This window comes from Poecile atricapillus, chromosome 8 (genome assembly GCF_030490865.1).
Source record: "Poecile atricapillus isolate bPoeAtr1 chromosome 8, bPoeAtr1.hap1, whole genome shotgun sequence".
Taxonomy (NCBI): domain Eukaryota; kingdom Metazoa; phylum Chordata; class Aves; order Passeriformes; family Paridae; genus Poecile; species Poecile atricapillus.
The window spans coordinates 25,348,790-25,372,696 of record NC_081256.1 but is presented as its reverse complement, the minus strand read 5'-3'; the positions used below and the strand labels follow the sequence as shown (position 1 = coordinate 25,372,696).

The 23,907-nt window shown below is 45.9% G+C and overlaps 1 protein-coding gene across 1 annotated transcript; it reads left to right on the top strand.

The window, feature by feature from the left end:
* Nucleotides 1-223: 223 nt before the first annotated feature.
* Nucleotides 224-5,547, top strand: OTOL1 (otolin 1). The gene is made up of 5 exons (XM_058844440.1): nucleotides 224-248; nucleotides 1,502-1,795; nucleotides 3,464-3,553; nucleotides 4,437-4,508; nucleotides 4,652-5,547. The coding sequence occupies exons 2-5, from the start codon at nucleotides 1,510-1,512 to the stop codon at nucleotides 5,545-5,547; spliced, it is 1,344 nt and encodes a 447-aa protein (XP_058700423.1). The 5' UTR covers nucleotides 224-248; nucleotides 1,502-1,509.
* Nucleotides 5,548-23,907: the final 18,360 nt, after the last annotated feature.

Genomic DNA, 23,907 nt, shown 5'->3' with positions numbered 1-23,907 from the left:
TTTTGTGTGGAAATTATGGCTTTATTCACTTATCTTCAGCTGTTACAGGACGCTCCTGTGTGAGGATATTGTTCCAAAGGAAAATTCAGGTTTTTTCCCCTCTTTCCAGGCAGCAGATGATCCTTTTTTTCCTTTTTCTCCTTTTTCTCCTTTTTCTCCTTTTTCTCTGTGGCTGCAGCTGCAGGCTCTGGCTGCTCCCTGGTGCTGAGCATCTCCCTCCACATCAATTCCCGGGAAAACTCTTCATGGTAAGGCTGGCAGGGAAAAGGAAATCCCAGTTTAGGACAAAAATCTGGGCATGGAATCCCATTCTAATGAAGCACACTCATGGAGAAGGGATTATTTATCCTTGTGGTTGAATGGCCCCAGTGAGCAACAGTGACCACTGGGGGTTTTATGTGGGGAATCAATTTTCCATTAAATGATTTCATTTTGTTTGAAAATGGTGAGGAAAAAAAGGAAAATCACTCTAAGAAGTGATTTTTCCTCTAAAACGGAATTGTTAGTGATGGAAAGGTTCTAATCCAGCCCCCGAATGCTGGGTTTGGAGTTGGATCTCCTTCTTCCCTCTGGATGACAGGGATAGGAGGGTCTCTCCTGGAGGTTTTCCCATGCTGTGGAATGCTGTGGCTCCTGAGGAAGGTTGGGTTTCAGCTTCAGCAAGAAAGGGACTCTGTTTGCATTTACAGCTGGGGACCCTGCTTTAAAAAAGGAACAAAGGTGCTTTTTGTGACGAGTCACCTGAGAGGCGTCACCTGCCTGCAGGAAAACCCGGGGCCTTCTGCCTCGGTCCTCTCCTCCTGGGTCACCTGAATCACCACTTTAAGAATAAAAAGAGCAGATGTGAAAGTTTGCATTCAAAAATCCAGAAAAATCAGGTAGAAACAAAGGGGGAAAAAAAAAATCAAGATAAAATTTTTGGTGTACTTGATACTCCAAAGTACCTGAGTTTGGAAAACTTGCTGTTTCATTTTTGTTTCCATTTATTCTTTTAGAGAAAAGCTTTTTATTGAGTGTAGCTGTACTGGACTCTGAAATCATTACAGAATTCAATCCCTATCCTTCCAGGACCAAAGTGGGGTTTTAAGAGAGGTGGAGAGAAACTTTTCCCCAAGGGCATGGAGTGCTGGGATAATGGGAATGGCCTGGAGTTGAAGAAGGGTGGGGTTGGATGGGATTTTGGGAAGGAATTCCTCCCTGTGAGGGTGGGGAGGGGCTGGGATGGGATTCCCAGAGCAGCTGTGGCTGCCCCTTGGCAGTGTCCAAGGCTTGGAGCAGCCTGGGGCAGTGGAAGATGTCCCAGGGATGGAATGGGATGGGATTTAAGGTCCCTTCAACCCAACCTGGCCTTGAGCATTTCCTGGGGTGGGGCAGGCACAACTTCTCTGGGGAAGCAGAGCCAGGGCCTCACCACCCTCACATCCAGGGCCTTGTCCTGGCTTTAGGGAAGAGCCAAGGGATGCTGGACAGGGATTTGGTGCCTGTCCATGTTTTCCCACAGCTGCTGCCATGTGGAGCTGCCCGGGGCCCATCCCGCTGTTCCTGGTGCTGGTCGTCGTCCCCGCGCGCGCGGCGCTGAAGGTCACCCCAGCCGTGCTCTACACCAAACCCAAACCTTCCCCAGCTGTCCCGGGGAAAATCCCATTCCCAGCAGCGCCCGGCAGAGCCGAGTTCCCCACGCTCTTCCCCTTGGAGAATTCCACGCTGGACTCGGCCGAGTTCTTCTTCAACTGCTGCGACTGCTGCCCGCCCGCGGCGGGGCCTCGGGGCTGGCCGGGGCCACAGGGACCCCCAGGTGGGCTGAGCCCCTCTCTGCTGGGCTACAAACACCAAATCCAGGGGCTTTTCCCTCAGGAAACCGTTTGGTGGGATTTGTGCAGCTCACGGGGGCACATTGAGCTCTTCCCGAGGGCAGCTCCGGTCGCTGGTCCCTGGGACAGGGACAGCAGCCAGGGAATGGCTGGAGCTGGGCCAGGAGAGCTTTGGGGTGGCTATTGGGGTGGCTATCGGGGTTTTAGGGAAAGGCTCTTCCCCAGAGGGTGCTGGCACTGCCCAGGATCCCCTGGGAACGGGCACGGCCCCGCTGGAGCTCCAGGAATGCTTGGACAAGGTGGGATTGTTGGGGAGCCTGTGCAGGAGCAGGAGCTGGGCTGGAGGATCCCTGGGGGTCCCTTCCAGCTCAGGAGATTCTCTGATTCCATAATTCTATGAAATGTGGGATGTGATTCTGATTTGTGTAAATCCAGAGCAGAAAAGTTCATGTCAGCCACATCCTGGAAGTTACAAACCACCAGTGTGAGTGGGAATTCCTGAGCCCAGATTTTGGGACTATCCCAAATCCTCGCTGGCAGGAGGCCACACTCCTCAATTCTGTGTCCCTGGGAATTCCTGACCCCAGATTTTGGGACTATCCCAAATCCCCACTGGAAGGAGGCCACGCTCCTCAATTCTCTGTCCCTCATCCCCTTGGATTCACAGCTTTAATTCCACATTCACTTCAACCATGGCTTTATGACCTCCAAAATTACCTTCAAACAATTCTGCATCTTTACTCCTTTATTATTTTTTTTTTCATTTTTTCCCCCATTGCAAAAGAGGAAATTAAAAAAAAAAAGGGGTTCAATTTTAAAAATAAATAAATAAAGCATGGAACAGCTCTCTATAAAAGGACCTAAATATTTAATAAAATACACTTTTTATCTTCTTTCTGCTGCTAAAACACACATGCAGAGAGCACCTAATTCTGCTCCTGCTCTAATGAATAGTGCATTAGTCTGCAAATGTTCACTTTAATAGCACTAATATTGGGGATAGGAACTATCCATTTGAGGAAAGGTGGGAAAACCATGAAATAATTCTCCTTTAACTCAAAGCACTCCAAGGATTTTCACTTCCCATGGCTTGGGAACGGTTGGCTCATGGAAATTGTGGTGGCTGTAAAGGGAGTTTGATCTCTCATCTCTTGATGGAAAAGTCCTTGTGATGATTGAAGGTGCCATAATCTGCTCCCAGACAGGCACTGGGAATCTCTGGGTTCCCAAGGGGATGGAAAAGGGAAAGGATTTCAATGTCTCCTTTCTGCAGCGTGGAGCTCTGGGCCAGGTTCCTCTTCTGTATTTGTAGAATTAATTCTCCTTAAGGAAAGGGACAATTCCAAAGGTGTGGCAGCTCCTTGGATGTGCTCAGATATTAAAGACAGATTAATCTCTGATGTTTTATGAGCCTCTGAGCTCCTGTGGCTCTGAGGCAGCTCCAAGTTGGTTTTAAAAACTCTTTAACTACGACCCAGAGTGAAATGCAAAGCTGAGAGATTTGATGATGTCAGATAAAACAAGCAGCTCTTCCCAAGGTGATGGAATCACCTCATACACACTCCTCAATGCCACATTGCTTAGGTACTGATGAAAATGTAATTTAAAAGTTAAACCTTGGAGTTGCTGAGATAATTTTGTTGATTTTACAGGTCCCAGGGGGGAGAAGGGAGATGCTGGGCTGCCAGGGCTGCCGGGAACTCCTGGCTTTCAAGGTCCAAAGGGCTCTAAAGGAGAAAGAGGTAAACCAGACTAATGGAAAATGCTGTTGTCCTCATAAAATACCACAAAATTATTAAAACCCCATATTTTTTCAAAGCAAAAGAAGATTGCTGCTAGGGATTGAGGCCTGGAGAGGTTCAGCTGGCATCAGTGCAGGGACAGGAACTCAGGTGGTGGCAGTGTTTGTTCAGGTGGAATAGGAGCAGCTGCTCATAAAGATCTCACTAAAAAATTCTTGTTCTGAACAGGAGTTCAAAATCTGGGTTCAGCTTGCTTTGGATTAAGGACAGAAGTAGGAAAACGCCAGCAAAGGAAGTCGTGTGCAGGTGTAAAATCTGCATTTCAATTTCAGTATCTCAGAGGCAAAAGCACTTCAGTTAAGATGCTGAGCAATCATGATCCATCAGTATTCCTGAAAGGAAACCCTGCTCTTCGTTTGGGGCTTGGAGCAGCTTTATCCTGACAGATCCTGCTGCTGCCTCTGGACAATCACCGGGGTCCCAGCAGCAGAGCGTGCTGCTGGTCAGTCACTGCAGCCCCTTAGGCAGCGATTTACTCCTGGAAAAGGTTTTTGGCCACCCTGGAGTGAGGAATGCAGAGCTTTCACCTTCTCCATCTTCCACTAAACAGCAGCCACAGCCTTGCAGAGGGGCAGAAATCTTGGGGTGAGGAGGTGCTGGGGGCTGCGGGGTCCAGCTGAAGTTCCTGCAGGTGTTTCTTTAAAACCCACGTTGCTCATGTCTGTTTTGTTAATTTTAATTTTGTTTTGTGAGGGACACACACAGATGGTCCCAGCGGGGTGTGGTGTTTGCTGTGCTGCACACACCAGCACCCATTAATTAATTAATTAATTAATTAATTAATTCATTCATTCATTCATTCATTCATGCTGGAATGTCCCAGGAGGAAAAGGGGAGCAAGGGGAGCGAGGAGTGAGTGGAAGCCCCGGTTATCCAGGGAAACCTGGGCTGCAAGGTGGGTCTGGAAAATCCAGGATCACTCTGACCTTTCTCTCTGCTCTGGGTTTTTCTGCATGGAAGGACCAAGCCTTTTGGATGGTCCTTCCATCTCCAGAGCAATCTAATTTTATTGGTTTTAATCTTCTTTTTCCCCCTCAGGTGAAGCTGGAGCCAAAGGCAATAAGGGCAACCACGGCTTCCCTGGACTGAAGGGACAAAAGGGCGCCAAAGGGGACACCTGTGACAACGGCACCAAAGGCGACAAAGGGGACAAGGGGGATCCTGGAGAGCCGGGAGCGGGCGGAGAACAGGGGGACAAGGGAGAAAAGGGGGACACGGGGGAAAAGGGATACTGTGGGGAGCCGGGGGGGAGAGGGGCCAAGGGGGACAGAGGGGAAGGCGGCACCAAGGGGGAAAAGGGCAGCAAAGGAGACACGGGCGCCGAGGGCACGCGGGGGGCGGCTGGCAAACAGGGAGAGAAGGGCGAGCAGGGCTGCAAGGGTGACAAAGGGGACCTGGGCCCCGCGGGCGTGGCGGGCCCCAGCGGGCCCAAGGGCGACCCCGGCACCAAGGGCGGCCGCGGAGCCCCGGGCAGGAAAGGCTCCCGCGGGGCCAAGGGCGCCCGTGGGGACGTCCCCAAGTCCCCGCGCTCGGCCTTCAGCGCGGGGCTGTCCAGGCCCTTCCCTCCTCCCAACGTGCCCATCAGGTTTGACCGCGTGTGGTACGACGAGCGCCATGACTACGACCCTGCCACGGGCAAGTTCAACTGCAGCGTGCCCGGCGCCTACGTCTTCTCCTACCACGTCACCGTGCGCGGCCGGCCCGCACGCCTCAGCCTCGTGGCCAGCAGCAGGAGGGTGGCCAAGGCCAGGGACACCCTCTACGGCCAGGACATCGACCAGGCCTCCTTCCTGACCATCCTCAAGCTGAGGGTTGGTGACCAAGTGTGGCTGGAGGTCGGGAAGGACTGGAACGGGCTCTACGCCGGCGCGGAGGACGACAGCGTCTTCACGGGGTTCCTGCTGTACCCAGATGGTTTTGAGGTCATTCTCTGAGTTTTTGGTGTGAAGATAACCCTGAGGAACATCTTTTCCCTCTGGGTGTGAGAGGAGAAAAGGGCAGCACCTTGGTTTAGTTGTTATTTTCGTGATGTTTTAACAAAAATGTTGCATGTGCGAGGTGTGGATTAGTCTGAAGATGTCACACATCCTTTGTCCGTTGTCCAAACATCAACAGGACCAGCGTGGGGAAGGTATTTCCCAGCACAGTTTGGAATTAGAATATTCAAATCATGGAATGAATCTCCTTCCCAGCTCCTGCAGGCCTTGCATGGTCCAAACTCCCTCTAGGAATCAGTTCTGATTTTGATAAAAATACCAGGGTTTGATTTATAGAGCTCAGCCAGATGGCAACGTGAGCAGTAGGTCCCTTGAAATCACCTGAAAAGATTTAAAGCTCTTTTATCCTTGAATCTTTTATCAATTGAATCAGTGTTATTTAGTGCTTTAGTCTTGGTCACGAATTATAGAAAAATTTGTCTAAAAGTATATTAGATCAGTGTAAAAAAACCCTCCTAAATCTTGTTCTTAAACAAAAATAAATCTGAAATTTTCAAAAATAGCGGAGAGATGAATATTTCACTTTATTGGTCCACTCAGAGCCCCAGTTTCTGAGCCCCTGATGCTGTGGGATCATCCCTGGGCTGCTGGGAGGAGGAGGAGGCAGCCAAGAACAGACTTTGGAACTCCCTCGAGGTGTTGTGATGGCTCAGAGGATTTGTGGGAAAGTTTAAAAAGCCTCATGGAGACCATTTGACTGGAAAACCTTAACCCAAGATGTTTTCCACCTTAAAAATATTGAAGCATAAAACAAATCCCTCGTTTTGAGCTGTTTTTCCTCATTTTTCACGCCGTGGCAGAATGACAGTGGAGTGATTGAGGATGTGCATTGTCTCATCATGGAGATGATATGGAAAAAAAAAGCCAAAATATTTGTTCCCTTTTACTTCTGCTTTTATTAGCAAGGAGTTGTTTGGTAAAACTATTTCCTTTTCAGGCTGCAGTGAAGCATTTTGACACTGGTGGAAGAAAAGAAATGCTCAAGGTTCTAATCAGGTCAGCAGCTCTTGCCAGTAATTATGAAAAATTATTCCAAAGCCATAAAAACACCTTTTTTTGTGGTATTTTCCGTGTTTTTAATCAAATGTTTGCCACTTAATTCCGTGATTTTAGTGGCAGGACTGGGTTAAATCACCTGGCTCAGTGTCTTTCCTTTGGCAGAGTGAATAAAATGCCAGGATAATCCCACGTTTTTCTGGGAGTTAAACTGTTATTTTTTCCCTTTGACTCCTGCCCTTTTTCTTTGGATATTCAGCTGGGTGCAACTGGGAACTAAATTGGCTTTGAAGGTGGGAGATTTGGGTTAGAGAGGAAGGCTTTATAAACACCAATAATTTGGATTTAAAGCCTTTGTGATGCTGCTGAACATCTCTTGCTGGATAAAACTTATCAGAATATTTTCCCTTTAGTGAGGGAAGCAGGTGGGAGCTGTGGAAAGTAGGGATGAAACTACAGGAGATCTTGGGAATGGGAAGGAGAAAGAAACTTCACACATTTCCTTCCAAGTCCTTCATAAGCTTTTTGATATCAAAGAAAAGTTCTTGTTCATTTTGACAGGGCATATTAAAGATTTCTGCATCTCTGGCTTGTAAATCACAGCTGTTAAAAATCAGTGCAAGGAAAATTTAGATAATGGTGGAAAATTCCAGTGTTTCCTCTGGGATCAGTTACAACAGCTGAGCTGGTTGTTTTCCCCCTCTCATAAAAATGTAAATTGGATGAAATCTTCCCAGGCTGGGGTTTCCTTTTCCTTCTCCTGGGATTTTTCCCCACCTCTCTGATGCTGAAGGAATTGGCTGCTGTTTCATTAGCTCAGCTTCTCCTGGGTAATACACGGTGGGAGGGAGTGGCTGGTCCCTTTTCCCTGGGACTGCAGGGGAAGGGAGGAACTTGGAATTCCCAATTTCTGCCGTGGCTGGCCCTGCTGTAACCAGAGGATAAAGATGGGATTTCTGCTCCTGCAGTCCCCAGCACGGCACTGGGAGGGGATCGAGTGCTGATGGAGGCAGGCTGGAATATCAGGACCTGTGTTCAGGACAGGAGTGTGGGATTCCCTTACCTGCACAGCCTCTGCTTTCCATTCTTCAAACATCTAAAATCCTTGGGTAGCCAAATCTGCAGGGTTCAAGAGAAAAATCCAAGAATTTTTATTGACTGAGAGAAGCTGTGGGTTGTATTTATTTAAATAAAAATAATACATATTTTGACTAATATTGTCTTTGAGTCACTGACTATTGAGGATGTGTTTACTGAAACAAATTTGCAATAATGATATTAATAATAATCTCAACTTCCAGCTGGAAATAGCTGAAGATCAAGCCTTTAGATCTTTGCTGCTGTTAATGATTCTGGGCTGGATTTTGGGCTGGGCTGTTCCCCAGGCAGAGCCAGCTCTGCTGTTTGGATGCTGTGGCTGTCCAGGGAAGTGGGAGCAAAAAATGGCTCATCCTTGGTTTCCCAAGGAGATGGAAGGGATGGGATCAGTTTTACAGCCTTTCCCTGCCAAGTGTAATCCAGATGTCAGCCAGGCTCCTGCAGGGAATTCTCCTTTCCCAGATTTCCCTCTGAAGGGTAAATCCCACCATCCCTTCATCCCGGTGTCCTGGTGCTGAGGATCCTCCTGCTCGCTGGGATTTGCATCCATGGATCTGGCAGAGGATTCCAGGGCAGGTGGGGAGCAGCAGGATCAGGAGATGCCCCCGCTGTGCCCGGGCTGTTCCTGTCCTCTGTCACCTGGAATGCCCCAAAAAGGTCCCCAGGGAGAGGTGATGAGCTCACCCTCGGCATCCTTTGCCTTGGCACGGCTGCTCCCTCTGGAATATTTCTGAGGAATTACTTCAGGAACGCTTTATTGCTTCACAGATCCTGCTCTGTGAGCTCCCACCCACAATCATTTTAACCCAAAATCCTCAACTGGAATATATCCTGAATATCCCATTCCAGCTGCTGGGAGCTGGGCAGCCTCAGTTTTCCGCCCAGGAAATATTAAAATATTGGGGAAAACACAAATATATGGCCCTAGATGTTGCAGAGACAAATCTACTCGGTGCTTTCAAGATCAGTCTTTATTTCCTTGTGTTATAAATGCAGCCACACACACACACAAATGAGCATTTAACAGAATTGTCTGTGCTTTGTGTGGCTCTTTTCTCCTTATATTCACTTTATTTCTCCCCTCTGCAAACTTGCAGCCTTTATTTTTAAGGTTTTATTTTAGCTCCATCGCTATCCAGATTTTTCATCTCCCCAGGGCATATCTATTTGTTTGGATGACTAACTTGCTTTTCCTGTAGAAATCTGAATTTCTAAGTTGCTGATCCAAGTCTCTCCAATGATAAGTCATTGTCCATCTGTTTGCTCCCTCCTGAGCTGGTGCTGGGAGCTGCAGAGGGAGGATTAATGTGTGTGGAGTTAGGCCTGGATTAGCAAGGACAGCCTCGTGCCTTGTTTTCCCCGTGTTCCTGTTGGTGTTCCTGGCTCCTCAGGAAAGAATCCCCTTGGTTTGATGGATTTTTTTCCCCACTTTCCATGCCTGGGGAGCTTTGTGGGGGAAAAAAAAAAATTCTTCTAAAATCAGCATCATTAAGACCCAGGTTCCAGCTGGGTTCATCCCACTTTAAACCTGTGTTTGATGGACTTTTCTGCAGGTTTTTCAGGAGAGCTGTGCAGGAGCACAGGCTGTGCTTGCAGGGTTTCAGCAGAAGGGTGAATCTGCTGCAGAGAGCTCGCTGTGGCACCCCAGGAGCCAGATAAAAACTCGTGCTGGATGTGTGGCTGATAAAACAAGATGTTCTGAGCCACAGAGATGAGATTTATTGTGCAGGGGCTGGACTGCCAGAGTAGGAAAAGCTGTTTGAGCCACGCACAGCTCGTCTGCTGGGCCAGGAGGAATTCCTGGGCTGTTTTTTGTGACTCTGTGTCCCACTGGGTCCTTGTGGGACAAGGGTTTGGGAGTCCCTGCCAGGATTTTCCCTTGTGTGCCATGGAGCCAATGCCACTGGAGCCAGGATGGACCCGTTGTTGGACGAGGGTCTGGGATAAAGGCTTTAGGAATTGTGGGGGGAAAACGCTGGGGCTGGAGAGAGGAGTGTGAATTTGTGAGAGCAGCAGCTGGTGCAGAAGGAGGGGCAGGAGCTGAGATCCCCTTTGGAATCCAGTCCATGGAGGAGCACAAAGCCTTCTGAAGCCAGGGAGGATCACACAGCCGAGTGGGGCAGAGGCTGCGATCCCGTGGGAGATCCCGGCTGGATCAGCTCTGTGGGAAATCCCAGCTGGATCAGCCCTGTGGGAAATCCCGGCTGGATCAGCCCTGTGGGATCCCTTGGGAGATCCTGGCTGGATCAGCTCGGTGGGATCCCATGGGAGATCCCAGCTGGATCAGCTCTGTGGGAAATCCCAGCGGGATCAGCTCTGTGGGAGACCCCGGCTGGATCAGCTCTGTGGGAAATCCTGGCTGGATCAGCTCGGTGGGTTCCCTTGGGAGATCCTGGCTGGATCAGCTCTGTGGGAAATCCCAGCGGGATCAGCTCTGTGGGAGATCCCGGCTGGATCAGCTCGGTGGGATCCCATGGGAGATCCCAGCTGGATCAGCTCTGTGGGAAATCCCAGCGGGATCAGCTCTGTGGGAGACCCCGGCTGGATCAGCTCTGTGGGATCCCGTGGGAGATCCCGGCTGGATCAGCTCTGTGCATCCCTTGGGAGATCCCTGCTGGATGAGGGAAGAGTGAGGGGTCCCCTCCCTGAGGAGGAAGGAGGGAACACCAGGGATGAGCCGACTGCAGCCCCCATTCCCTGTTCTCTCTGTTGGGAGCGACGCCGAGCCCGGCAGGAAGGGGCTGAAGGTGATTTTGGGGATGAAGGTGTTTTCACCATTTAGTTTTATTTCTCATCACCCAGCTCTGCTGACAAATTAATTTCCCCACGTGGACTCCACCCTGTCCTTCCCTCATCCCAAACCATTCCCAGTTTTTCTCTGGGCAGGGAGAGATGGAGCAGCTCGGGTGTCCGGGGTGACCCCACCGTGCCAGCCCATTAATTAAAACCTCCCAAAAGGTTTAATTACTGCCAAGTGCCGGCTCGGGGACCTGTTTGTGTTGGGAGCAGCTCAGCCTGGCTGGGATGGGCTCCGGGCGGATTTTGGGAGGGACAGCAGATGGCAATGTGGCGCTGCGAACCGCCCGAAACCCGTGGAACTCGGGATGGATGGACCACGGAATTCGGGATGGATGGACCACGGAATTCGGGATGGATAGACCACGGAATTCGGGATGGATGGACCACGGAATTCGGGATGGATGGACCACGGAATTCGGGATGGATGGACCATGAAATTCGGGATGGATAGACCACGGAATTCGGGATGGATGGACCACGAAATCCGGGATGGATGGACCACGGAATTCCTTGGAAAATTCAGAGCAGTGCTGCTGAGAGCGTCCTGCCTTTGGTTTGGGCACAGGATTCGGGGGTGTGATGGGTTTTCCATAGGATGTGATGGATGGATTGGGAACTTTGTCCCTGTCCTCGGGCTCTTTGTGTTCCCTCGGAGCCGGGCTCGTGGATTTTGGGATGGGGGACACTCCCAGCCTGTCCCTCCCGCTTAGGGAAGGTCCATTTAGGATTTGATGCCTTAGAAAGGCCAAACGTGGGCCCACAATGGGGTGGCTCATGTTTATTGTGTGTTTCTTTTGATTTAAATGTTATTTTATCTCTGGGGAGCCGTGTCCGCAGGGAGGGCTGTGGATGCAGAGAGCTGGAGCATAATCCTCCGCTTGGAAAATGGGAATTATTCCTCAAGAATAATCCCATTCCATAATCCCAACAACTCTCTGAGCACATAGGGGACTCTCTTTGCTGGTTTTAATGCAAGGCTTGTGGTAAAACCAACTGAAATCTAAAATTCCACATTTTTGGTCCCTCCCCTGTGGAAAATGAGGAGGCAGAGAAGCTGTGAATGCAACACAAGCTTGGCCATCTCCCTGCTTTGTGGGACTCGTCAATTAATTAGGCAGCCAAATGCTGTTATCTCCACCAGCAATTGATTTTTAGCTGGCAAATTAGTGCTAGACAATTAGAGGTGTTCCTTAAAAACAAAAAAACAGACTCATGAGGCTTCCTGGAACCCAAATCCTCAATAAATCCAGTGGGTTTGCAGTGAGAGAGAGGCTTCTGCTTCCCATTTCATGCCTGCAGGAGGAGGAAAAGATGTTTTTTGCAGGTGCTGGTGCATTCCCAGGTGCCTCATTTGCTCTGGAGCAACTTTTGGATGGAAAAACAGGGAGAAAATGGGAGCTAGTTGGGTATTCGGGTTATTTTCTTTTTGGAAACTCTTTTGGACAAATTAATATTCAAATTATCAATGATAAAATACTTATTAATATATAAATTTATCCCATTTCCTACATATTTCTTTATCTAAATTCTTTGTGTCTCGTGCAGTTGTGCAGCTAAGAAGCTGCAGGAATAACAAACTGTTGCAAACACTGTAGATGTATAAAATCTGGATTTTGGGCTGGACTGTGACCCCCAAAGAGCTCTAAATTGGAGGTTTAACTCATTATGCTTCATTCAAGCACAACATTATATTTATTTAAAATAAAGAATAAAATGAAGAGTTCTCTTCATCCCTCAAGTGGAGGTTTGTTAGAATTCAATCCTTATCTCTCAAAGGCCAGGTGATTTTAGGGGGGAGGGAGTTAATGCCACATAAATCCTTAAAAACTGAATCTTTATGATGAGCTCTGCCCTCTCTGCTCTTTCTCTTTGTCAGAAAATTCAATTTGTGCTTTTGAATGAGGTGAGAGTCCCCCCAAACCTCCATCCCAAATTTATTTGACAAGGAATTCTGGAAATTCAAGGGAATTCTGGAAATCTGCAAGGCTTTGCTGGTAGATTGGCAACTTGGGTTTATGAAGAATTAATTTATAAACCCTTCTCCAGTGATAAAATATGGAAATAGTGTTGAGCTGTGTGAGGGGAACTGGAATATTTGTGGGATCACCTGGAGGTTTGCAGCCGGAGCAAGGAACCTTTGGAACTGTGGTGTTGAGGGATGGATTGGATATTCCAAATCCAGCTGTGGACACAAAAATGCTCCAAAAACTCTGCAGAAAGTCACAAAACTCAGGTATTTTAACCTCCTTAAAGAGAATTTGCCAGAGGTCGCTGAGGAGTGAATGAATCCCTCCTGTGCCAAACATTCCGAGCTGCTGGTAAAGATCAGATTTGGAATTCACGCCTCCAAAATCCCCTGGGAAATTGGACAAACAGGCTGTGCAATGAGCAGTGAGGTGGGGTGGACATTTATCCCTGGGAGAATCCACATTTCCATCCTGGTCTGGCTGTGTCTCCAGGGGTGTTTTTAGTGGGATGGAGGGAGGAAGGGAGCAGGTGTGTGGATTTGGGATCGGGCTGTGACCCCGTGTTTGCTCTGCAGATGTGCAGCTTCTCCTCTCTTCCTGCTGGGATTTATCCCTCTGCCCCCAGAGGGGATTTCCCTGCCTTGAATCCTGATTTTTCCAGGCTTCAGGAACGCTCAGGGAGGAGGAATTTGCCTCTGGATCCAGCCTGCTGCTGTAGGCACCTCTGAAATCCCCTTGGGATCGCCAATCCCAACTCTCATCCCTGAATTTGACTTCAGAGGTGGAGCTGAGCACAACTTCCAGCTGAGTAACAATAATGGGAAAGAACTCTAGGCTCTTGGAGCTGTAATCAGAGTTATAAACAGCCACACCACAGCTTTTTGCAAATTTATCTTCCCATTCCCTCATCACAGTTGTTATCCCTGTTTACCTCCAGTTGAAATCTTTCCACTCAATTGGTTCTAATTGACTCAGTCAATTTAAGGAAAATAACTTGGAAAAAAAAAAAAGGGCCTAAATATATATATTTTTTTCCACATAAAACCTTCCTAAAACTAAAAGAAAAAGATAAATCCAAATTACGAGCTGCTGTTCCCAATGGAGACCAAATTCATCTGTGACATAATTGGAATTACAGCATCTCTTGGCAGCCCAAAAGAGTAATCAAGTTGAAAAACTAAACTCAGCTCAGGCCCTGGAAAGTTATTTTAAAACTAAAATGTAGCACTTGAACAGAAAAGTGGAAATAAAACCAGTTTTAGTGAGTTTATTCTGAGTAAACAAGATATGATTGAAAATACAGGGATATCAACAGCTCCAGGATTGAAGTGACCCCACAGAAAGCAATATCTGGAACAGAAAACATTTGGATTTTAGCTCCATGTGCCCATTTTACTCCATGATAGACCCAGGAATACCGGGTAAGGAAATTTCCTGCTCTGCTCTGTTTTCATGGAAAAATAGTGATTTTTAATTATTTTTTGGCTGTTTTTTAGAGAAAAGCTGAATATGCATCAGGCAAAATGTGGTGTAAAATATTCTGAATATTCAGGAGGATCTGCTGAGTGCTGGGGCAGGGTGGAATCCTGGAATTAAGCTGGAAAAGCCCTCTAAAGGCACTGTGTTCCCCCAGCACTGCTGAGTCCATCCCTAATCCATATCCCCAAATGCCGAGGAAAACAAAAACCCTGGAGAGCTTTTCCTGGGAGCTGCTGTGGGCAGGGGCTGTTTGCTACTCCCTGATTCATTTAAACAGAGAAATAGTTACTCCTTGGAGTAACTCATCCTCCCAGCAGCACTCTGGGGGCTCCCAGACCTGCTGAAAAATCCCAAACCACTTCCATCCTGAAGGAAAAAATCCTTTCCCATTGGTCAGGTGTAGGAGGAATCCCCTGCCAGTGGGATTTTACAGCTGGAGATGCTTCCCAGTGCTGAATCCCAGAGCGATCCCAATCAGTCAGTGCTGCTGGAAACATGAAAAGCTTCACTGGAAGAATTTATCCTTTGGGAAAATGTGTTTTTTTTTTTTCTTTCTGTGCTGCTGTGCTGGAGCCTGGGGCAGGTGGGAGTGGGATTGGGAATTCCCAGGGGATTCTGAGCAGCCAGGATGTGCTGGGGTTGTTGGGAATCACTTCTCCTTGAGATTTAACTTCAAATCTGCCTGAGGTCTCAGAGCCTCAGAGGAGCTTTGGGGATTTCCAGCATTTTCAAATTTGCAAATGCTGGAAATGCCATTATCTGAGCAAGTCTTTATTAATCCCAATAAATAAAGGGTTTTTCCCCCTCTGCAGTGGACAGGCTCCTGAAATCCTGGGAGTGTGTGGGAAAACAGGGATCTGCAGCTCCACACCTTGGAAAATCAGGAGTTATTTGTAGCCAAACTGAGCTGGATCTTTGGAGCCTCTCCTCGAGTGTAATGTGGTGCAAGAAACCTTGGGAGCTGTGAAGGAAGTTGGGATGTAGAGGGAAAACTGGATTTGTCTTTGGATGACAAGGGTGGAAGTGGATGAGCTTTGAGATTTCTCCTACCCCAAAGCACTCTGTGGCTCCATGAATTTGGTTAAAGAGAGTTTATTTTATTCCTTTTGAAGCACCTGGTGACCCCAGAGAGGTGTGGGGAACAACAAGGATTGTCTGTGGTGACTTTTACCTGGGATGAATCCGTGTTTAAGCTCGAGCTCTGAATTATTTACTCTGTGCTATCTGTCCTGGGACACAAAATTCCCAACAAATCAATTCCTTGCTTTTGGGGGAAACAATACAAAAGTGAGAGTGGCTGAATTCCTCTTTTTATTTTTGGGGGGTGTGTTGTTTTTTTTCTCAAAACTGGCAACTCCAGTGAGATGGAGCTCAGAACAAAGTACAGAGGGTTCAGATCTGGGATGAATTTTAGCCCAATCCTGCTAAAAAGGTTGTGTTTATCATTCCAGCAGCAGTTTTGAAACTTCACCCGCCCTCCTTCCCACTTGGAGCACTTAGTGAAGCCTGTGCTGTGTAGAAATTGTTGTTGTGTTCCCCAAATATTCAACCTTGTAATTTGTGCATTACCTCTGTCAAAGCCTTTCTCAACCTGCCACTCTTCATTCTGAGCTCCTCTGCCAGGGACCTTTTATTGCTTTGCAGCAGGAGGAAAAAAAAATTGGTTTTCTGCTCCTGCTGGTGATTTTGCTGTGGATGGATGGATGGATGGATGGATGGAGGTGTCTTTGTGCCATTTTCTTCCTCCTGAGCACAGGCAGGCTTTTAACACCAGCAGAGTCTGAAGGGAAACAAAATGCAAAGAATGACATTTGTGAAGAGGGGAAGATTTCCACGCTGTCAGCTCTGCCTTCAGTGGAATGTCAGTGTTGGGATGCTGCAATGGTTGATTTCCTTCTGCTCCTGAGGAGACCTCCCACAAATCCAGCTGGAGCCACCTGCAAATAAAACTTCTGGTTGCTTATCCTGTTCCAAAAAGTGATTAAAGAGTGGTAAAAATCCAGCTCTTCGTAAACTCAGCCTAAAACTGGTGTGTCAGCTATTGCTCTATTCTGATTTTTTAAAGGAATGTGAATGCTTTACACTTCAGTATTGAAATGTTATTTTCCTTCTTTTTTTTCTTATTTTTCTTAAAAATTCCCATTTCCGTGCTTTTTTTCTTCTCACTTGCTGTTTCATCTTCAAATTCTCCTTTTTTAAAGATCTGTCACTTTAACAACTGCAGACTCTTGTGCCAGACACTTTATTCTCCTTGGGATATTCCTGTGCCCCGTCCTCCAATTCCTTATTGCCTCCTGGTTTTGTTCTTGCTGGAAATGCCATAATTACCATTTAGTGCCTCAAAACTCATTTAGGGAAATGAGAGACAGGGTTCCAGAGCTAGAAACACTTGCAGATGAATTCCCTGCTGTCACAGTCTCTGTTGATTTTTTATTTTTATTTCTTGCTATCTTGTACCACCTTGTGAAAAATCACATTTTTCAGCCCACGATTTCTGTTCAGTCTCAGTGGATCCCAGGCTGCTCCAAGGTGGAATTGTTTCCCTGAGGGGCTCAGGTGAGCTCAGCATCAGCCCCTGTCTGCTGCATCTTGCAGCCTCAAGGTAGCTCAGGAGCCCCTGGAGATGGCAGGATGATCCCTGGGGGGAAGTTAACCAGGAAAGAGAACTTCTCCTCTCTTCACATTGGAAGAGTTTTCTGGAGCTTCTTGAAAAGTCAGTGTTAGCTTTGAAAACATTCTCCAAATCCATCCTCACCTGTGGATTTCTAGTGGACAATTTCTATTTGAAACCCAGGGAATGCCTTTTCCTGTAACCCCCAGGGTGGATTTATCCCTGAGCTCTGCTTGGGGCATCACCCAAAGCCAGTGCTGAGGGTCCATCCAATAATCCATGAACTGCTGGAAAATCCAGGAATGTTGAAGGTCTAATTTGATTTTTTGCTTTTCAATCCTGCTGGTTTGAGCAGGATTAGGAAGACTTCAGAAAGGGAGGAACGCTTAAAATGCTTCTCAGTTTGGACTCATCATTTGTAGCTTATTAAAGCCCAGCTCTAGGTTTTTATTAGCTAATCAATAAATCTAATCAAGATTTATAGGAAGGATGGTTTTATTTTATGCTGTCATAAATTCTCCTCATTCTGCCTATCAACATTTACAAGGGATTTGAAAAGCACTTTGAAAAATAAACCCCATTCTGTCTCTCACATCAGTTTCTCAACAGGACCCTTGAATTTCTGTCCCTGTCACATTAAAAGCAGAATTGAAAAAATTTATTGAATCTTTGCCCCTAAATCGACCCAACACAGACATTCCAGATGGAAACTCATCCTCATAAACAACTTTAGGCACAAGGTATGGATAGGGATGAATCACTGAAATAAATTCTGGTAAGTATTAAAAACCCCTCAAAATATCAGAGTATTAACTCAGCCCTTCACACCTTTGTAGCTGCTCTGGCATTAAGTAGCACTGGGGTGGTGCCTTTGGAATTTTCCAGGGAAGTTGGAGTTATTTTAGTCAGGAAATGTGAAATCCCTCAGCTGTGGGAATGGCTGGGAGGAGTTGTTCACCCCAGCCTTGTGTTGGGGAGTCCCCTGGAGCAGGGATGGTTTGTGTGGAGCAAGGAAAGCAAAGGGATCCTCCTGCTCTCCATGGTGCTGGAATTCCACGGGAATTCAGGCTCACAAATAGCAACTTCTTGAGCAAAATGCTTTAGGGACAATATTCTTTTAGAGTGAGACTCAAGGCAGATGAATTATACTGGGAAAAAACCCAACAATTTTTAAGCAGTGGAATCTGTCAGTGTTTCCTGTGAGAGAAATATTAAATATAAATATGTATTAATTAAAATATTTAATATAAAAATCAATATATTCATATCTATGATTTAATATAAAAATATGATTTTGGTATGTAATTGAATCTGTTGTGTCCATGTGCTGTTTCAATCTGTTATTCCTCTTCATTTTTTCTCAGATACTGAGTTGGAATTAGAGTGACTTCCAAGTAATACTGGGGAGAGGCAGAGTAAGAGTGGGGGGACTCAGGAGCTGAGGTTTCACCTGGAGTAAATTTAACCTTTTAACCACCACTAGGTGTAGGGGCTGAGTATTTGGGGAGGCTGAGGAGTCACACTGAGCTTTAAAGATGAGAACAATCCCAGTGTGAGCCTGGCAGCAGCACAGCCCGACCCAAAGGATGAGATTTCTCTCCCTGGATGAATTTTACCCCCTGTTAGTGAGGATCAGTGCAGGGTCAATGAGCCCCCAAAGGGTTGCTGGCTCTTTGTGCAGATGATTCCTGGGCTGGGGCTGCCTGGGAGAGCAGGATGAGTTTTCTGGGAGCACACAACCATTGGAATTTTCTCCCATGGTGCTCCTTTAAGAGGACAGGCTCCTCAAGGCACTTTCTCATTCCCACTTCTTCCTCTCACCTTACTTTTTTATCCCTGGTGGGTTTTTTTTTTGTTGCTCCTGCTTTCACCTCCTGCTCCAAGCCCTCTTTTCTCCCCTGTGTGCCTGGGAATGTTTTTTGGGAAGGTCCTGTGCTCCTGCCCTGCTCCCTGGCTCTTCCTCCTCTCTCCCACATCCCAGCGAGGTTGGGATCACCCCTGGCAGTGCCAGATTCCTGGATTGCTTTCTTAAAGCTCTTTTTTTGGGGTGGGCTCTGCTCAAAGCGAGCGGTGTGCGGTCAGAGCTGAGGGAGAGATGATTTTTGAGGCCGTGCAGAAAGTGTCCGTGGCCCCACTTAGAAAATCATGGAATTTCTGGGGTTGGAAAAACCCTCTGGAATTGTCAATCCCAACCATTTCCCAGCACTGCCCCGTGTCCCCAAGTGCCACATTCCCGGGGCTGTTAAATCCCTGCAGGGATGGGGATTGCCCCCTGCCCTGGGCAGCTGTGCCAGCCTCCACAGCCCTTTCCATGCTGAAATTTTCCCAATATCCCACACTTTTTAGCACTGATTTAGTTCAAGGACAGGCTCAGGAAGCATTGCCAAGGGATTTCAGGTGCCCTTCTGTTGTGCAATATTGTGTCCTATTTTCCCAGCCCTCGGAGTCTGCAGACACCTCAGATTCAACAACCACTGCATATTTTAATTTACTTTTCCTCTGTAATTTATTCCTGGCCAAGAAGACATGGCTGGGTTGTTTATCCTCTCTTAATTGCTCTGTTTTCTGGCAGAAACTCGCCTTTTGTGGCCGAGCATGAGGTGACAGTGACAGCCAGGCTGTGACCTGGAATGATGAGACTGCTTTGATCCCGACCTTAAAACCAGGGCAGGAGGCCTTTATTTGTATTAATACTTCTTCCTGCTAAAGCAACTCTAATTTTAGAAGAAATTGTACTTATTCATAAGCTTTGATGATGCAATTTTATGGCACAAGGGTTTGGAAAGGCCTTGGCTCTGCAGCTGAGCAGGGAGCGGGGCCTGGGGTCACCTCTGAGGGCAGGAGGGGCCTGGCCTTTGGTGTTTGGGCCTTTGGAGGCAAAACCCAGGGAACAGCCTCATAAAATACCCATTATTTGTAATCTAAATCTGAAACAAGTCAACATTTAATAGGGGAAGATGAAACAACAGAAATCTGCAATCAAGACCATTCAGTTCTTGTGTCCCCTCTGTGCTTGATGCCCAACCTCAAACAGAAATTACTTAAAACTGAGGCGATTTTACAATTTTTCCCCCTCCACCCTGATTTCCCTGATTTTCTTATCCTCCCTCTCCATTCTTGCCATGCACACATTGATTTCCACACTATTTCTGGCCAGCCAGAGTTCCTGATATTAATCATGGGGAGACTTTCAAAAGATCCTGGATTTTAAAACAACTTTGAAGGCAGTTTCCTTTAAACTCTCCTGAAAACTTGCAGTGCTATAATTTGTTTCAACATAAATCATTAAAACCGTGTATCTGTATCATCTTGTGATCACTCTTTCCTCTGAACTTTTGAGTTTTCTTGGTGATTTAGACTGGGGTTTGTTTTTGGGCCAAAGGTATGCTGTTATTATATTAATTTAAATTTCCTGGTCGAGGTTTCTAACAGGGTTTCATACAATTAAATGGTGACCTTGAGAGGAGGATTGAGCCTGTTTTATCTCCTGTTCCAAGAGGAATTAACCTGTTATTCCCTTTTCCTTGGCCACTTGCCTTCATCCCAGCAGATAAAAGGGGGAGAGGATTCCCTTTAAAATCTTTTATTTTTATGGCCAGAGTAGAGTGAAAATTCTGCTGAACACAAAGTTTTTCTGGCTCTGTTGTGAATATTCCTGCAGTTCTTCACTGGGGATAAGCTGGGAGTTGGTAGCACCTCATCCATGAAAATCCTGTTGTGCTGTTTGAGGCTTCATCAAAACCTTCATGGGATCAAAAATCGGTTTTCACTTTACTATTTTAATGTTGGCACTGAAAATATGAATACAAATGAATGAAATAATCTCTGTGAGAAGCTCTGAAGTTGAGATTTGTGATGCTTCAGGTGTAAAAAACCCCCAAAACTCTATCACTTAAATAAACTTCCTTTGTGTCTCAACTGTAGTTTAGCAGTGGATTCTGCTGGAGAACTTCACTGATGAGGTATAAATAACCAATAGAATAAATAAAAAGATGGATTTTTATTGTAAAGTGTTTTAATTAAACCCAAAACACCTGGTTGTGATACCTATAAATGTTTTATATAAATTGCCCCGTGAGGCTGGTGAGGGCCTGGCTCAGGCTGCCCAGAGAAGCTGAGAAATTTGAACCCGTTTTATTTAAAATTAATTGTGAGTTTGGGGATATCTTTGGAATGAATTGAGGCACAGACTTCCTGTGTAAATCACAAAGATGTTGTGTGAACTATTTTGGAGTTTTTACAGTTTTTTCCCACCTAGCCAAAACAGCATCTCCCTTGCACAGCTGCACTGGTGCTTTTATAGGAATTAAAATATAAACCCAAGAATAACAAATACATTTTTCTACTGCCAAAATTTTGCCTGGATCTGATCTCTCCTCACCTGCCCTTGCCCCAGGTTGCCCAAACAATGATTTATCCCATTTTTCTGTCATTTATCCCGATATTCCCTTCTTTGCCAGCTGCCCCAGCCCCACACTGCCATGAAAACCTCCAAAATGCTCCTTTTGGGATCCTCTGAATCTTGATTTTCCTCAAACTCCTTTTCATGACATCCCAGCTTTTGCTGCAATATCACTTTCCCAGCTCCTGAAGCTTAAAAGAGCAGCAGAGCTTGGCTTTACATCTTGCTGGATGCTTCAGGAGTGATTTCCATTTAGGTGCTTAAATGAATCTATTTTCAGGAAAACACTGGGTTTTCATGGGTGAATAAAACCTAATTCTGCCTGACAAAAACATGCCTATAAATAAGAGCTGATGCCGTTGCATTAAGAAGCAGCAATTAGAATTAGTGGGCAGAAACTTCTATTTCTGGAAAGATTTCTTGTCCAGAGGGTCATGGATGTTTTTATTTATCTGCTTGCTCTTTAACTTGCAGAATGTCCAAGTGGATACAGACAGGAGTTGTATTTTATTAAAAGCAGGAGCTGAATGCTCTGGCCAAGTTTGGAATAACTTAATTGCTGAAAATGCTCATTTTTCACAGGAAAATTTTCAGTAGATAAGCTCTGGCACAACCAGCTTGGCCCTTTTAAATATTTTTTCACCAGCATGGGAATTTATTTATTTTTGTCGCAGTGGTTGCTTTGCTGCCTCAGATTTTCTCACACAGGTGTTGCATTTTTTCCAAGATGAAAAGGAGTTACACCAAGTTCTTCTTGAGGTTTCCCTCTGCCAACTTTCTCTGGCATTTAATTCTTTTTTAATGCTGTTTTATGCTTGATTTCTCCTCACTTCTCCCAGGTCTTCTTCCCCTTTTCCTTTCTTCCCCCTGACACTGTAACGTGTTCCCTTCAATGTTTTTGGAGATCAAAGCCTTCTCCTCTACTTCTCCCTGGCTCAAAAACAGGGATTTCAATTAATGTGGAGACAGCTGGAAGGGAAAAAAAATGAGTTGAGAGCACTCAGGAGTTTAATTTGGGCATCTCAGAGTTTTCCCCGTTTAATTTCTTGTTAATGTGCCTGAATTCCTGTGTCTGGTTTAATTTTCATGGGAATCTTTGGGAATTCCAAGCAGGCCAAAGAAAGGAGCATTAAAAAAGAGTTTGGAGAGGTTTTGTTTGCTTGGATGCAGTTTTTGAGGAGGAAAATGAATCTTTAATAGGGCACCAACTCTCTGGGAATGCTGCTCCAAGGTTGAGGGCATCCCTTGGGATCATTTAGGAGGAAGCAAGGAATTATTGATTATTATTATTAATTATTGAATAATTATTGATTACTTGTCAGAGCCAGCTGCTCAGCTGAGCTCCTTTCACTTCATCTCAACAACTGATGAGAGATTTGGACGTTCTCCTTCTCAATTGTTGGATTTCCTCGGGCAAATCCCTGGAAAGGAGCTGGAACCTCTGGCTCTTTCTTTGGCCCTTTTTCCACCCAGGAGCTGCTGAATCATCAGGAGGTGCAATAAGGACGGGTGTGGGTGATTTTTCCATGGTATCAGAGGATTCTGAGAATTCTCATTTCTCTTGGGAAGCCTCCATCTCTGAGGAAGCAGCAGCTCTGCACAAGCAGCGAGGTTTTTTTTGCTGTCTGAAGAAGAGATTTGGTTCCTGAATTCCTTGGGAATAAGTTGGGGTTTTTTCCCCTGGTGGTTTTTTTTTTGGGGAGGAAAAAACCAATTTTTCTGCTCCTGGTTGGGCAGGAGGATTTGGGGCATCAGGTACAGGCACGTTTTTGGTGTTTGTGTCCAGAATTCCCTTTTCTGGATCATTAATAAAGATATTAAATGGAATATAAAGAATGATATATCAGGGAAAAAAACCCAAAATTAAGGGGAACTGTTTAGGCTGCTGCAAAACCCCAGGTGAGACTTGAATGCCATTGTAGGAAGTGTTTTATTTTGGGGAAAAATGATTGAAAAAGGACAATCTTGACTAGTCCTGGTACTTTGCATTAAGAGCCACTCAGACTTGAGGAAATAAATCAAAAATCCCATCTTAAGCATCATATTATAGAATAAATTCTGAATTCTGAATGATTATTTTCAGAACTCAATCATAACAACTGCTTATTATTACACAGATAAAAGAATTAGTGATGAAAATTAAATCAGATATTAAAGACCATTTTTTTCCTTGTTTCCAGCTCCTTCTCCTTAATAAGCTGGGGTGAATCAGCCTGTTTAGAATTGCTTAATGCCAAAAATAGGTTGCAGAAATAGGACAATACCTGAGCACACATTTAGGGTATTTGCATTGGCCTTCAAAGGAAGCAGAAGTTGCAAAAAAACTCAGAAAAATCATCTTTTCCTGGAATGAAATCCTCTGGAATTCTAAATCAACGCGTTTCCATCCTCAAATTCTGTGTGCTCAGCTAAGGAAAGACTTGGAGCAGAAAAGAGCAAGACTCAGATTCTGCTCTTCCAATTTCCTTCAGCTCAAAACCAAATCAGCCTGAATTTCGTGTCCTCAGAGGCAAAAATATCAGGAGCTTTCTCAGCCCCTCCCTGGATTTGTGCCCGGAGCCTTTTGGGGCCATTTGAATGAGGGGTTTTGATGGAAAACCTTCAAAATTAATTCCTCATCCTTCTGGGTTTGCCAGTGTTGGGAGTCTTTTTGGATATTTTGAGATATTTTAATTCAAGGGTCAGTCCACCTTAAAAATGGATATTTTAAAAACAAAACAGCATCAAAGATAGACCCAGCAAAGGCTGCAGGTGCTTTTCTGGCGAGTCTGAAGTTTTGTGAATCAGTCAGATTCATGAAGAGATTCTTGATGTTTCCAGTGAATTTTTCTTTTTCCTAAAAATTTCCATCTGCTTCTCTGTCCCCTTCCCAGCAGCTGCTGTGGGGAACGTTTCCATCCAGGTTTTCCTGTGCGAATTCCTGATGTGGAAAAGAGCCAACTTCT

Excerpts from the sequence above, each read along its gene's own strand:
- OTOL1 (XM_058844440.1), top strand. The coding sequence starts at position 1,510 with ATGTGGAGCTGCCCGGGGCCCATCCCGCTGTTCCTGGTGCTGGTCGTC. Across the intron at positions 1,796-3,463 it reads GGGGCCACAGGGACCCCCAG|GTCCCAGGGGGGAGAAGGGA; the intron begins GTGGGCTGAGCC and ends TTGATTTTACAG. Across the intron at positions 4,509-4,651 it reads AGGGAAACCTGGGCTGCAAG|GTGAAGCTGGAGCCAAAGGC; the intron begins GTGGGTCTGGAA and ends TTTCCCCCTCAG.